At 45.4% G+C, this 16,218-nt stretch overlaps 1 protein-coding gene across 1 annotated transcript in view; it reads right to left on the bottom strand.

The window, feature by feature from the left end:
- Window positions 1–3,851: 3,851 nt before the first annotated feature.
- WDR38 (WD repeat domain 38) overlaps window positions 3,852–16,218 on the bottom strand; it is a 42,063-nt gene continuing 29,696 nt past the window's right edge. Inside the window, exons 8-9 of the mRNA XM_033961337.1 lie at window positions 13,088–13,135; window positions 3,852–5,244 (exon numbers count right to left, since the gene is read on the bottom strand). Of these exons, the coding sequence (XP_033817228.1) occupies window positions 5,161–5,244; window positions 13,088–13,135 (132 nt within the window). The 3' untranslated portion in view covers window positions 3,852–5,160. The remainder of the gene's footprint in view (window positions 5,245–13,087; window positions 13,136–16,218) is intronic.

Here is a 16,218-nt window from a genome sequence, read left to right on the forward strand (position 1 = left end):
AGTGGTCACCCCAGTCTCCAAGCGCACCTTGTCCAACTGGTTGGCCGACTGCATCTCCTTCTGCTACGCTCAGGCTAGTCTCGCGCTGCATGGTCGGAGTAACAGGACACAAGGGGTCCCGAGCGATGGCAGCCTCTGTAGCGTTCCTCAGGTCCCACACCTATTGAGGTAAATCTGCAAGGCTGCCACGTGGTCTTCGGTTCAATACCTTCACCTCCCACTACTGTCTGGACCTCTCTGTCCAGGAGCGGATGGCCCGGTTCGGCCAATCGGTTTTTACGAAATCTATTTGCTTAAATTGCCAACTTCCCCTCCATCCCTTTTCAGTCAGCTTGGAGGTCACCCACAATGTGAGAATATCTCTGCTGCTTGTCCTGGGATAAAGCACAGTTACTTACCGTAACAGGTGTTATCCAGGGGACAGCAGGCATATATTCTCCCAACCCGCCCACCTCCCCGAGGTTGGCTTCTTTGCTAATTAAGTGAACTGGAGACCACGAGGGGATTGCACCCCCTAGTGGAGCAGGAAGGCACGGCATGCGTGGAGCAGCAGAGCAAACTTAAATCTTCAATCAAGTTTGCTTGAATAATGCTTCCGCATCGGGGCTCCGTAGATGACGTCACCCACATGTGAGAATATATGCCTGCTGTCCCTGGATAACACCTGTTACGGTAAGTAACTGTGCCTATATATATTTTACCAAAAGAGTGGAATAGTTTCCAAGTAGAGATGGGACAGGCGTATGGGATCTCTTAGGGAGAGGAGGAGATAGTGGATGGGTAGACTGGATTAATATAACAATACAAAGATGTTTCCCTTATTTATACCCCTCCTACTCCCATAACTCTAACCTCCAAAGCTACATACAGTAGTTATTTATTTAAAAATATGACCCGCTTATCAACAAATCTAAGCCGGGTACAAAATCACATACAAAGTAACAATAAATACGGTAATACATAAAATTACAATACAATAAAACAAAAGCAGCATAAAGAGCCCCCCACAATAAAAAAGGACAAAAACAACTGAGAGATGCTGTACTCGGCAAGAATGAAATTTTACAGGTCTAATGTGCTCAGAAAAGCTGATAGATACCTTTCTGAGAGGGTGTGTAAGTATGGAGACCATAATATAAGAAATTGTTTTTTTGCCCTCGATCTTCCATTGATAATCCTTCCATTGTCAATTGCTCATACATCTGCTTATGCTATAATGTGAGACTTGGGAGGGGGGGGGTGGAGGGGAATTCCCATCCTAACAGAGCAACAAGTATCATTTTGCTACCAACATTGCTTTTCTTAAAAGGCAGGATATTTGTGTTTGCTCAGCAGTATCTGTCATAGTGTCCAGAAGACAGTTCTGGGGTGTAGTGTACCATTATTTATCATAAACTTGCCCAAGATAAGTCCAAATTTAGTTATGTTAATTTTGTATGGGCTGGTATTCCCATATGCAGTGTTTATAGGTCGCCTCCTGCTGGCCACATTTTGACAAGGGGAAACCCATCTTTGACTAGTGCAGGAGCTGAATAGTGACTTAAATTTGAATATGAATAAGCTGGGGTGCTACTGTCCTAAATCCTACTGAAATTAATACTTTGATTTCACATTGCTTCTTTTACTATTTTGTTATGTTAAACCTCAATACCCATTATTCATATTTAGTATTCCTATTCATCCGAATAGTAAAATATGCTATTCGGTATAGCTCTAGTTTCAAGATTCCCTTTATTTGATACACTGCCCTATAGACGGGGCATCAAGTGGTTTCCAAAATTTTTGCACAAAATGAGCTTGCGCAACAAATATCAGCGTCAGTGGCTAGAGGCACACTACTGACTTATTGCAGCTCTACTGCTTAGCTTAGAACAGTAAATGTATTAGGCCTTCTGTGAGAATGTAGATGCCTGATGGGAACGGGGGTGCTGTGCTCCTTACCTTGGAGCTCTTCCTGCTCTCCCTTCATCCCCTAGCTAGGTCAGGGTAGTATTGTTCTGATCTGTAGGACGCCCCTTCTTCTTTCTCCTGATGTATCATTGGGGTATAAAGAGGTATAGGTCTATTCAGTTCCTTAGCAAGTGAAAGAGAGCTTTTATCCTCTGGAGGGCAGAGGTCATCTTCCAAGCTAATTGTCTCCTTACCTGTGAGCCATGTAGGTTAAAGGGGGAGTTATTGTCTGGGAAGGCTGACAAGGTAGCAGTGCAGTGGTCCCACTGGGGCATGGTCTACATCAGTGTTTCCCAACCCTGTCCTGGAGGACCACCAGCCATTTTTGTTTTCGGGATAGCCCTAAAGCCAATATGCATGAGAGAGATTTGCATATAATGGATGTGAAAGACATGCAAATCTGCTCCATGCATATTCATTAGGGCTATCCTGAAAACCTGGCTGGCTGGTGGTCCTCCAGGACAGGGTTGGAAACCACTAGTCTACATCGCCTTAGCTACACCAGGTCCATTCAGTTGTCTGTGATTTGGCAGTTCTGTAGGCTAGACTGGGATAAGGTGAACCAGAAGAGATTGGTCTGTTGCAACCCCTTTAGTTTATGGGTACTGTACATGTTGGGAAGCCATTTGGTCTGGTTTGTAGAATTTAACTACAGCTTACATAGCCTGCAGCAATAGAGCACAGTGGAATTTTATTTGAACCAAGAACTGGTAGAATCATCCCTCTAGTCATAGGGATGCTTCTTGAGTCAACCTGCTGAAATACTAATACAAGAAGTTAAAATGCCAAAACATATTTTGAAAACCTGACCTATTGGTGTCTAAAGAACTGGGAGTGAATACCAGTTTAGATAGTACTGTAGTTTTTCAGTTGTGTCTATGACAAAATGTGGTATTGTTATGTAGGTTATGCAGCTCATGTATTTGTGTCTGTTGGAGATTGGAATAATAAAGATCACTGGCCTGCCGTAGAATGTTTCCAAGTTTATTTCCAGGTTTATTTACAGTTTGATATACCGACCATTGACAAGTATCTGGTCGGTTTACAATGCTAAAATCAGAGTTTTAAAAAAATAAAATAGGGCAATATGTGGACAGGACAAGGACAAAAATATAGACAAAATTGATACAGAAGGTGCTGGGGAAGGGGAAGATTCAAAATTATATAGAAGTTAAAATAAAATTAAAGGGAGGTAAGAAGGGGAATACTTTCTTGTTTGTTATATTCTACTTTTACTACTCAGAGCTCCTAATTAAATTACAATAAAAAAATGAACACAATGTCATTAATATAACAAAATAATATACAATAATTAAGATACTCTCACTAAAAAAGGTAATAGGAATCACAAAACTAACAGTAGAACTCAATCACTAAATAAATTTCCTATAACCACATTAGTTTCAATATATCCAATAAAAACACATTAATAATCCCTCTATAATAACCAAACCAGATCTCTATCCCTCTAACATCCAGATATGCATGTAGAGAGCTGCATGGGAACGAGGTTGACGGGAATCTGCAGGAATCCTGCAGGTTTCCTCCCTAGGTCTGCCTGAAATCTGTGGGAATCTCACAGGGATGGAAGTACATTTTTGCGGGACTCTTGCAGGACTGTACCTGCCTCTGGGCTGGCTCCACGATGTCCAAGTACCGCCTCCTCCACCCATTCATCATAATTTAGGCAGTCACACTTGTGCCATGAGCAGCGGTTCCTACATGCTACCTGCGGCTGATCCCAGAAGCCTTGTTATCAGAAGAAAGGCTTCCGGATTAGTTGCAGGCAGCATAAGGAACGGCCTACCGCAGCTTTTTCGAACACAGTGCAGCCTGCATGAATTATGAAGAAGGGTGAAGGAGGCAGTTCTTGGATATCTTGGAGGTGGCCCCAGAGGCACGAACACACCTACAGGCAGGGGAAGCATGGAAATAGTCCATTGGCAAGAGGACCATTGATTTTTGCCCTTGTGGTAGGTGTGAGTCTTTCTTCATTTTCCGCCATAAATAACAGAAAATAGACAAATAATTATAAGGAAATGCAGTATCTTCAGGAAGCGAGACAAGCCTCAGAGATTGTGTTTCCATCATTTTGGCCTGCATCATATGTTCACATTAGAAAAAAACCAAGTATTTCTGTACATTATTTGACTGAAAACACAATCTAATGCTTGGCCCATGCAATACTGCAATCTGTTTGGATATCATCAGCTCCTCTAAAGTCATCTGCAAACTGGAGCACTCCTGCACATGGGGGTAACTCACGTTTGTGCCTGATTTTAGTCCTGCTTTTAGATGTAGAAAGTAAGGCTGCTTACCTGTAGTAGGTGTTCTTGATTAGATAGCAGGATTAATTAAGCATGTAATCTCTCCCAACTCCCGACAGATGTTCTTTTTGAGCTGTGGCACTGACAGGTCTGATGAAACTGCTGATACAGCTGTTCTATCCCAGCACTTTGGCACCCCATTTGTATGGTTGATTAATCCTGTTGCCTATAGAGAGCTAGAGTATTTATATATTATATTTACATTAGTGGCTTTGGCAGAGATCCCTTTACAAAGTATGTATTCTTCTCAATTAATATTTTCAAATTAATAAAATGTCTTTGCTTATTTGTAAAGGGGTCTCTACCAGAGTCTCTAATGTACTTCAGTAGCATAATTAAATGAAATAACTACTGAAGTTTATGGGGACATATGAGGATGGAAGAGAGTGTTTGCGAGAACATGCGGGGATGTAATTGATCTTAGTGGGGGCAGGCGGGGATGGGTTTAATTACAGCAGGGACAAGTTTGATTTCTGTCTCTGTGCAACTCTCTAGTGTAATGTTAGACCAAGTTTTTTTCTTATTGTGTTTTAGTGGTGTATCAATATACTGGAGCAAGGGTAGCTACTTCATAAATGATTAGAAAAAAAAGCAGGTAAAAAAACATTCTCATTTTGGAAACAGCTTCCTTGTCAAGCTATTTTCCTTGTACAGCTGGTGCATGAGAAAGCTTTTCATTTATCAAAGGAATTTCAGTATATCAGACCTGGGAGCCGCCACGGGAGCGGACTGCTGGGCACAATGGACCACTGGTCTGACCCACCAGCGGCAATTCTTATGTTCTTATGTTCTAAGACAAATTGATATTCCATGCAATATTTAATTGATCACCGGTTTTCTTCTTTGTGGCACATTATCATCATTTGAGGCTTTGCTCTCAGATTCAGATTTTGTGATCTATGGTTCCTGATAACAGCAGGGCTCCATCAGGGGCAAAAGTACATGCATGAGCTGGTTCCAGTACTCCCTGCCAGAAATATATACAACACATTTTAGATACAACACTATAAGGTTCTTTTACTAACTTGTATTATCCCAGGACAAGCAGGTAGCATATTCTTAACGCATGGGTGACGTCACCGACGGAGCCCCGGTACGGACCTTTTTAACTAGAAAGTTCTAGTTGGCCGCACCGCGCATGCGCGAGTGCCTTCCCGCCCGACGGAGGAGAGTGTGGTCCCCAGTTTCTTCATTTCCGCGGAGCGAAGAAGACGCATGTGTTTTCAACGGCCGTTGAAAAACTAATTTTTGCCTTCCCGCTCGCGTATTTTTTCACTTTTTTTCCTTTTTTCTTATCGGATTCCCTTTATTTTTGTTTTCAAAAAAAAAAACTCGTCGAGTTTTCCTTATTTTTTCAGGCCGGTCCCGGCGGGGCCTGTTGCCACCATACAGGCCTCCGGGTTCGATTTTGCGGAGGCCGTGTTTCCATTCATGCCCCCTCAACCGGGTTTTAAGAAGTACCAGCGGTGTGCACGCCCGATCTCCCTCACCGACCCACACAATTGGTGCCTCCAGTGCTTGGGTCCAGAGCATCGGGCTGACTCCTGCACCCGCTGTGCTACGCTTAAAAAGCGTACTTTGAAAAATCGGCAGATCCAGCAAAATATTTTGTTTGGTAACGGATCTGCCATGGAACCGGCTGCGACGTCGACGGCACCACAAAAGTCGGCACCGACAACATCAACACCACCGGACCCTTTCTCGGGGTCGTTGGGCCCAGGTAAGCCGGCTAAGAAGCCTCCCACTTCCCTTGAGCGCCCTCCTGCCACGGTTGCGACACCGGCCCTCCCGGCACCGCACCGGCCCTGCAAACGCTCCGCTCCGATCTCGGTGAGTGCCTCATCATCGGCCTCCTCATCGCCGGAGTGTTAGAGCGGCACCTATGGCTACCGAAGAAGAAAAAAGCAGTACCGGTGCCTCCCCCTGGACGACCGCATCGCGGCCATACTCCAAACACAGTTACAGGAGCAGCTGCAACAACAGCTCCAACAACTGTTGCCGGCGTTGCTGGCACCGCACCTTCCGGTACGGGACCGGTCCGAGCCTCACACATGTCCCATCGGTGTCGACCCCTCGGTACCGATTAATACTTCCATGCCGGTGCTCTTGGCAGAAACACCTACAGTACATACCCGTGATGCTGCCGACCCTGTCCGGTCCCAGGAACGACATCGGTCTTCCTCACCCGGTACCGCCTCGGTGCGGTCAGGCAAATCTCTTTCAAAGACCCGCCATGCCGAGCCCTCCACACCGATGTCTAAACGTACGCACCCCGACGTTAGGGACCCAGATTTGTGGGAAGACTCCCATCACGGTACCGAGAAGGACGCTTCGTCAACCGATGAAGAACCCTCCATGACCGACACCGTCTCCAAACCAGAGCAATCCTCTTTCTCCAAATTCCTTAGGGAGATGTCAGCAGCTCTTTCCATTCCTTTAGAGTTCCGACTCTAAAAAGTCTCAGGCTTTCCTCGATGCCCTAGACTTTGAGCAACCTCCCAAAGAATTTCTGAAGTTGCCCGTCCACGACATCTTACGGGAAACTTTCTATAAAAACTGGGAAGCTCCCCTCACGGTTCCTGGAGCCCCTCGTAACTTGGATAGCTTGTACCGGGTTATTCCAATTCCAGGGTTTGATAAACTTCAATTGCCCCACGAGTCCCTCCTGGTGGAATCTACTTTGAAAAAATCTCAGGGTTCCAGTGTATATGCCTCCACCCCTCCTGGCAGAGAGGGAAAAACCATGGATAAATTTGGTAAGCGCCTTTTCCAAAATGCCATGTTAGCCAATAGAGCCAACAACTACACCTTCCACTTCTCCTTCTACATGAAGCATCTGGTGCAACAGCTCTCCTCCTTACAGAAATACCTTCCCGAACGTAAGGTCCCTCTTTTCCAGCAACATATTTCCAGCCTCCTCCAACTCAGGAAATTCATGGTTCGCTCCATCTACGACTCATTTGAGCTGACCTCTCGCGCATCTGCCATGGCAGTGGCCATGCGACGTTTGGCATGGCTGAGAGTCTCTGACCTGGACATTAACCACCAGGACCCGCCTGGCTAACGCACCTTGTCTGGGTGATGAACTCTTCGGAGAGTCCCTGGACTCAACAACCCAGAAACTCTCAGCACATGAGACCAGGTGGGACACTCTGATTAAACCTAAAAAGAAGACTCCACCTGCTCGCACCTACAGACAGCAGTCTTCATACCAGCGCAGGTTCTCGGCCAGACCTCTCAACCCGCCTCAACAGCAGCCTCGCCAACCTCGTCAACAGCATCAATCTCAGGCTCGCTCACAGTCTCACCAACCTGCCAAGCCTCTCCCTCCGTCAAAACCATCTCAGCCCTTTTGACTTTTTCCTCCAGGGCATAGCCAGTCTCCCATCATCATTGCCTCTTCCTCAGCCTATCGGAGGTCGCCTCCAAATCTTCCTCAGCCGTTGGGAGGTCATCACATCAGACCAATGGGTCCTCAACATCATTCGCCACGGCTACTCTCTCAACTTCCAGACTCTTCCACCAGACAATCCTCCCGTAGAGTCTGCTTCTCACTCCTCCCAAACCCCCCTCCTCCTGAGGGAGGTCCAATCCCTCCTTCTTCTCAATGCCATCGAAGAGGTGCCTCCGGACCAAAGGGGTCAGGGATTCTACTCCCGCTACTTCCTGGTTCCCAAGAACACAGGAGACCTTCGTCCCATCCTCGATCTCAGGGACCTCAACAAGTGTCTGGTCAAGGAGAAGTTCAGAATGCTCTCCCTTGCCACGCTTTACCCTCTTCTCTCTCAACACGACTGGCTATGTTCCCTGGACCTCACAGAGGCCTACACTCACATCCCAATCAATCTGACTTCACGTCGCTACCTACGGTTTCAGATACAGCACCGTCACTATCAGTACAAAGTGCTACCTTTTGGCCTCGCTTCATCGCCCAGGGTGTTCACCAAGTGCCTTATTGTGGTGGCGGCCTTCCTCAGGTCTCACAACCTCCAGGTGTTCCCCTACTTGGACGATTGGTTGGTGAAAGCACCTACGTCTCCACTTGTGCTACAAGCCACTCATCACACCATCTCTTTCCTCCATCTCCTGGGGTTCGAGATCAACTACCCCCAAGTCGCATCTGCTTCCCACACAGCGACTTCAGTTCATTGGAGCAGTTCTCGACACCACACTAATGAGGGCGTTTTCTCCCCTCCGACCGTCAACGGACCCTGCTCCACCTCTGTCGTCAGGTGCTCCTTCATCACTCCATTCCTGCCCGACAGATGATGGTCCTCTTGGGCCACATGGCCTCGACGGTCCATGTGCTTCCTCTGGCGCGACTCCACCTCAGGACACCTCAATGGACTCTTGCCAACCAATGGTCACAGACCACGGATCTTCTTTCTCATCCCATCTCTGTGACATCGTCTCTTCAGCAATCTCTTCAATGGTGGTTGAACTCCTCAAATCTTTCCAGGGGTCTACTCTTTCATCTACCCCCTCACTCCATGATCATAACCACGGATGCCTCCCCCTATGCGTGGGGAGCTCACCTGGGAGATCTACGCACCTAGGGACTCTGGACCCCTCAGGAGCGTCAACATCACATCAATTTCCTGGAACTCAGAGCCATGTTCTATGCTCTCAAGGCCTTCCAGCACCTTCTCTGCCCTCAGGTTCTTCTCCTGTGCACAGACAATCAAGTCACCATGTACTACATAAACAAGCAAGGCGGCACCGGATCTCGTCTCCTTTGTCAGGAGGCTCTCAGCATCTGGACCTGGGCCATGGCTCGCAATCTCTTTCTCAAGGCTGTCTATATCCAGGGCGAACAGAACTCCCTGGCCGACAATCTCAGCCGCATCCTTCAATCTCACGAGTGGACTCTGGACCCTTCAACACTCCACTCCATCTTTGCTCGCTGGGGCACTCCGCAGGTGGACCTCTTTGCAGCGCCTCACAACCATCAGCTGCCCCAGTTCTGTTCCAGACTCTTCTCTCCTCATCGTCTGACCCCAGATGCATTCCTGCTCGACTGGACGGATCGGTTCCTCTATGCTTTTCCTCCACTACCTCTGATGTTGCAGACGTTATCCAAACTCCGCAGGGACAGGGCCACCATGATTCTCATCGCTCCTCGGTGGCCTCGCCAACACTGGTTCTCCCTCCTGCTTCAGCTCAGCTCCCGGGAGCCCATTCCTCTTCCTGTGTTTCCTACTCTACTTACGCAGCAACGTCAGTCTCTACTGCATCCCAATCTGTCTTCGCTCCACCTGACAGCTTGGTTTCTCTCGGGCTGACTTCTCCAGAGAATCTGTCTCAGCCTGTCCGTCGCATTTTGGATGCCTCCAGGAAACCGGCCACCCTCCAATGTTACCATCAGAAGTGGACCAGGTTCTCCTCTTGGTGTCTACGGCATCATCACGATCCCACCTCATTAGCGGTGGAAACTGTACTGGACTATTTGCTCTCTCTGTCCGACGCTGGCCTCAAGTCTACCTCAATCAGAGTCCACTTCAGTGCCATCACTGCGTTTCATGAGCCTATCCTCGGAAAACCTCTCACGGCTCATCCACTGGTTTCCCGGTTCATGAGAGGCCTCTTCAATGTCAAACTACCTCTGAAGCCTCCTCCTGTCGTCTGGGACCTGAATGTGGTTTTATCAGCCCTCATGAAACCCACTTTTGAGCCTCTTGCCACAACTTCGCTCAAACTTCTAACATGGAAGGTGCTTTTCCTCATTGCCATCACCTCTGCCAGGAGGGTTAGTGAGATGCATGCACTGGTCGCCGATCCACCGTTCACTGTTTTTCACCATGACAAGGTGGTTCTGCGTACCTATCCTAAATTCCTTCCCAAGGTGGTCTCGGCTTTTCACCTCAACCAGTCCATTGTGTTGCCTGTCTTTTTCCCTAAACCCCATTCTCATCCTGGGGAACAGGCGTTGCACACGCTGGATTGTAAGCGTGCCCTTGCATACTACCTTGACCGTACCAGGGCTCACCGCTCGTCCCCTCAGCTCTTTATGACCTTCGATCCTAACCGTCTAGGTCGTCCTGTCTCTAACGGACGCTTTCCAACTGGCTTGCTGCCTGTATTGCGTTCTGTTATGCTCGGGCCGGTCTCTCACTGGAAGGTGCTGTCACGGCCCACAGGGTCAGAGCTATGGCTGCTTCTGTAGCTTTCCTCCGTTCCACGCCCATCGAGGAAATCTGCAAGGCTGCCACTTGGTCCTCAGTTCACACGTTCACTACTCACTACTGTCTGGATGCCTTCTCCAGACGGGATGGACACTTCGGCCAATCTGTGTTACAAAATTTATTTTCCTAATGGCCAACCATCCCTCCTCCCTCTCTGTTAGCTTGGAGGTCACACATGTGTTAAGAATATGCTGCCTGCTTGTCCTGGGATAAAGCACAGTTACTTACCGTAACAGGTGTTATCCAGGGACAGCAGGCAGATATTCTTACGTCCCACCCTCCTCCCCGGGTTGGCTTCTTAGCTGGCTTATCTTAACTGGGGACCACGCTCTCCTCCGTCGGGCGGGAAGGCACTCGCGCATGCGCGGTGCGGCCAACTAGAACTTTCTAGTTAAAAAGGTCCGTACCGGGGCTCCGTCAGTGACGTCACCCATGCGTTAAGAATATCTGCCTGCTGTCCCTGGATAACACCTGTTACGGTAAGTAACTGTGCTGTAAGCACTAATGTATGTTTACTGCAGTTTAAAATGCACCACTTCTGGATGTATTCAGGTATCCTGTGGTAGTTTTGGAACTGGCGCACACTGGGGACAAGTTTGGGGGTAGAGCATGGGCATGGCTATGCTAATTGGCAAGTGAATGGGCATTGCCATGTGCTGATTAGCATACTATTAGCTCATGAACCATTACCGCCTCCAAAATAGGTGGTGATAAGGGCTCATATGATATGTTATGTTATAAGCAATCTTATGTCCCCCTCATTAATTAGAGTTCTAGGTGAGTTTTAGGCAACATATTGTTATATACAATTTTGTATAGAGTTAAATATGTTACAAAGAATTATACAAGCTACATGAAGCTATCAAATTGTTATCAAATTATACATACAATCTCAGGTAATATATCAAATTTCAGCTGATCATTATTAACATTGTCTTTGTTTCAAGTGATGGCTATTATTAGTCTAAGGCCCTCTTTACTAAGGTACGCTAAACGTTTTAGCACGTGCTAAATCAACGCGTCCATAGGATAACATGCACACATTAGCGTTTAGCGCATGTTTAGCGCATGCTAATATTTAGCGAGCGCTAAAAAGCATAGCGCACCTTAGTAAAAGAGGGGGGTAAGTCTTTTTCGACCCCCTGGTAGGGATTTCTTAAAAAGTCATGTCTTTAGATTTTTTTTAAAAACTGTGTGTATACTGTGATCATGTGAATTTCGATGGGAAATTAATTCCACACTTTTGCTATTTGGTTGCTGAATGATTTGCTGTGAGATGTCTTGTATTTTATATTTTTTAGAGTTGGGAATATTTTTCATATCTTTCAGAGTTGGGAATGATAGGTTCAGGTCGTTAGAATTACGTTGGTCTGCAGATCTATCTAACAGTTCAGTAAATCTGGGGAAGCTATTAGAGACATCTTATAGGGGTCCTTTTATTAAGGCATGCTAGCCGTTTTAGCATGCGTTAAATGCTAACACGTCCATTATAGTCTATGGATGTGTTAGCATTTAGCGCATGCTAATATTTATCGTGCACTAAAACACCTAGCACGCCTTAGTAAAAGGACCCCATAGTGTTTTAAATACTAAGTAGCATAGTTTGAATTCTATTCTGTTTTCTATCGGTAACTATAAGCAGTGGTGTGACATGGTCAAATCTTGAGTTGTAGTAAATGAGTTTTAATGCAGTGTTTGATATCAGTTGGCTATTTGCTAATGGGGAAATTAATGTGTGTCCATTATCAGAAAAATGGAAAAATCTGCCCTTTTACCAGCAGTGCTAAAAGTGGCCTTAGTGTATGGGACTCAGGCTGCTTTTTAGTGCTGATTGGTAAAAGGGCCCCTATGTGTACAATATGTTGTGAACAATGAATAAAACTGAAAAATATCATATTATATACTAGAAAGAGACTTGCATGTTGGCATATGTAAAGTTGAAGAGAAAGAGAGAGGCCTGAAATTATAGTGATGTGAAAAAATTTTAATCTCCCTCCTGATTGTCCTTGTTGGTTAAAAAATGAAGTAATAATTTAAAAACTGTGATGTGTTTACTCAGGTTCCTTTTGTCTAATATTACATTTTGTTTAAAGATCAGAAACCATTAAGTGTGACATATATGCTGCATTTGGCGAAATCAGGAGAGGATGTAAAACTCTTTCACATCACTGTATCTACTAATGGAGGTGGTGAAAGCCTTCATTGTTTCATAATATAATACAGTATAAGCCAAGACTTGCAAAACATTCTGGGCAATATAGACATGCTTAAAACAGATTTGGGATATGTTTAGTTTATATGTAGGGTGATGGTAGGAAAAGATGTTGGGTAGATGATATGAGTTGGGGGGCTGATGTTTAGCTGTAGAGAAGAGTTCATATGTGTATCTTCTCAAAGTGGCTGGATCTTAGTTGGGCAGATTGGATGGGCCAGTTTATTTTGTGTATGCTGTCATTTATTTTGCTATACCTTTCAAACAAAGCAAAAACAAAAACCCAGCTTAACTTTCAGGAATAGTCACCAATCAATCAAGAGCATTGTGGTATTCCATTAGCTTTAAATTAAAACTCTAGAGTTGACTCTGCTTAATAATACATTTAAAAATCCTTGAGTAAATAAAATACTTACTTCCAGTACTTTTATGCATTTTCCATTTTCACAGTCCCATACTTTTACCTGTGATAGAGAGTGTGTGCATTAGTGTCAGTTCCAGATCATTTTTAAGTGCTAGTTAACCTCATCTAAGAGTCTGAACCTGTTAAATTTCAGATGTTAAGCAGGGACAGTCTTGACTGCTGCCAGAATGCAGACCACTAGAAAGAATCAGATACTATAGCCTGATGTATTCTAAGAAGCCATAAGTATTGTAGGAGGGATAGACAGATGACCTTTTGAAAAATAAACTTCTGTGTTGAAAGAACATGTATCTAAGATGAACATAAAATACTTGTACAAGTGAAACAAGGATGACCCTTATCCAATTGCTTGGAATGCTGATGTACATACATGTATAGCTTCAAAAGGAAATTTTAGTTTCTTAGCATTTCTCTAGATTGCTTGGGTTGCTTGGGCTATGCATGACTACCAGCAGGTGGAAAGAGAACCACTGATATTAATGTAAAGCTATAATAACCTTGTGCTTTTTAAAATCTATAATATCCCTGTGCACCATTTAGCCAGCCGTCAGTCAGTATTTTCTCAGTTTACAGCAGATGGGTAAACCAGTGCAGGCTTGATGAGTTGTTCAGGTAAGATGGTTTAGTGAAAGGACCTATGCTTCTTTGGGCCTTTGATTTCTTCCCAGAGCAGTTAAAATAAACATAAACTTGTTGGGGGAGAAGAAAATATAAATCAGAAGTAGCTCTTGCCTCAGCTCTTGAATAGGGTGTTACTATAGGGAGGTTGTGTTCCTCTTCCCCTTCCTCCTGTGTTCATCTTCTGTTACCTCTGGAGGAAGGGATGGTGTATGCCTCAGCTTTCCTTGCTTTGTGCTGTTTGGGAGAAGCTTGAATACCTGAGAAGGGCAGCCTGTAACAGACTTACAAAAAAAAAAAAAGAAAGAAAAAAATAGCATAGAGAGAGGAGTATCTTTCTTGGCAGTGAAACTTTTCAGGAAAAGTATGTTTTCATCTGCCTGTTACTGTTCCAAGGAATCTATTCTGGTGGGTGAGCAGGGAAGAGGGGAAGATCTTTGTTAGTTGCAGCATGAGTACTGAAAACTTGCAACGCTACTGGGCATGTGGGTAATAAGGGGATGAATGGAGTGGGGGGAGGGGGTTGCCTGTGGCTTTTGTGGAATCCAGCAAGGTAGAGCAATTAGTGAAAGCCATGGCGCTGTTCAGAGAGTAACTGAGATGGCAGTGACTCTGTGTTTGGCAAGAACTGACATCTTGGAGTTGGCCTGTGCATATGAGCCACTTATGGGTACAGGCAACAGTGCAGATGGGGACCCACTAGGGAGGATGGGGTTTCCCCAAAAATTTATCCTTGCTGTGTATAAAGCCTACTTAAGAAAGGCTGGAGGACACTATGAGAACTCAAGGGAGGGGGGTCAGTGTTGTCTTAGTGCTCTAAAGAAACAGCAGAGCAGTTGGAAGAAGCAGTCTGTACAGTCCATGAAGCAATTGGATCTGACAGAGGATCTGCAGAATCAGCAGGAAGAGCTAGCTGAGGATGACTGGAGTGCTTCCTGGTGAAGACCAGTCTGTGATCTGAATCTTCCACAGGGATGAGCTTCAGGATCTTTTTTCATAGGTGACAGTAGCCTTCAATTTCTCTTAGCAATGTAAGGAAGAAGGTGCAGAGAAGGTTGAAACCCTGTTACAGGAGATAAGGTGCTCAGTTCAGTACCTCCCTTTGCACTAAATGATCTGGTATATGATTACAGATGAATGGGAAAAGCTGGATTCACCCTGTTGACTAGGCCATAAGTGGGCTGAACCTGATCACAGTGGAGGATAGAGAGAACTTGAGGTCTCCACAAGTGGACTTGGTTGTCTGGGCAATGAGGAAGAAGACCACAATACCGGTGGAAGGAAGTGCTACCTTGAAAGACCCTCAGTCCAGATAATTGCAACTCTGTTCAAGCAAGCCTTCACTGTTTCAGTGTTGACTTTGAGAATGTTGTTAGCAGTGGTTTAGTGGTAAGGTAAGCTTCAGATGGGTAGAAATAGTGTTGTATAGGCTGGTGGAAGAGTCCTCTTGGAGGGAGATGGCCATGTGCAAGATAGAAATGGGGTCATGCTTCCTGTTGGATGCTCTTTATGATCTTCTTAGACCGTAGTGAAGAGTATGGTGCTTTTGGTAGCCTTTGATATATCCCTGAGGCTATGGAGTTGGTCAGCAGACATGACTTCTAAGATCAAATTAAACAAGCTCCCTATCAGGAGAAGGTGGTTGTTTGGTGAGGAACTGGATAAGATGATTAAGAGTTTAGGAGAAGCCAAGTTACCTGTCTCCTAGAGAATAAGCAATAGGGGGGCAATAGATAGAGGCCATTTCAGAGATGTCCAATGTTTCCATCCTAGTAGAGTTAGTGGAGTTCAGTGCAGCAGATATTTCCAGAGAAGTGAGTACTTTTGTGGCAGCAGATGTTGAAGAAAAGTGCACCCTGGAGTTTGCTTGGCCATGGCTGGATTGTTTAATGTTCTCCATGGTGAAGGTGGGAGCAGTCAGAACAACTCTAAAATTATAGGCCATGATAATAAGGAAACATGGCACAGGAATGTATTCATTTTACCTCATGGTACCCAAGAAAGAGGGGACCTTTTGACCTATTCTAGATCTCAAGCAAGTCAACAGTGTGCTATGGGTGCCCAGGTTTTGTATGAAAACTGTGTAGTTGGTCATTGTAGCAGCCATACAAGAAGAATATTTGATATCCTTGGACCTTATAGAAGCCTATCTTCATCTTACTAGTGATTCCTGCAGTTTGTGATCTAGGGACAGCATTTATACATTATGTGCTCTGCCTTTCAACCTGGTGATGGCACCAAGATCTTTCTCCAAGATGATAGTGGTTGTGGACTGGTTGATTCAAGCAAAGTCTTTTCAGGAGAGTCATAGAGTCACCTTGTGGGTGAATCAGTTGGAGTGAGTGGTCAATCCAGCCAAAAGCAAACTGGAATACCTGGGAGTCTGCTTCAACATCCAACACGAATAGGAGTTTCTGCCATTGGTTCCAAGAAGCTCCAGCCACATGTGCAAAGCCTTTTGAGTATCAGGAGCCACAAGCCTGGGATTATCATAAGGTGTTAGGT

Source organism: Geotrypetes seraphini, chromosome 10 (genome assembly GCF_902459505.1).
Source record: "Geotrypetes seraphini chromosome 10, aGeoSer1.1, whole genome shotgun sequence".
NCBI classification, from domain to species: domain Eukaryota; kingdom Metazoa; phylum Chordata; class Amphibia; order Gymnophiona; family Dermophiidae; genus Geotrypetes; species Geotrypetes seraphini.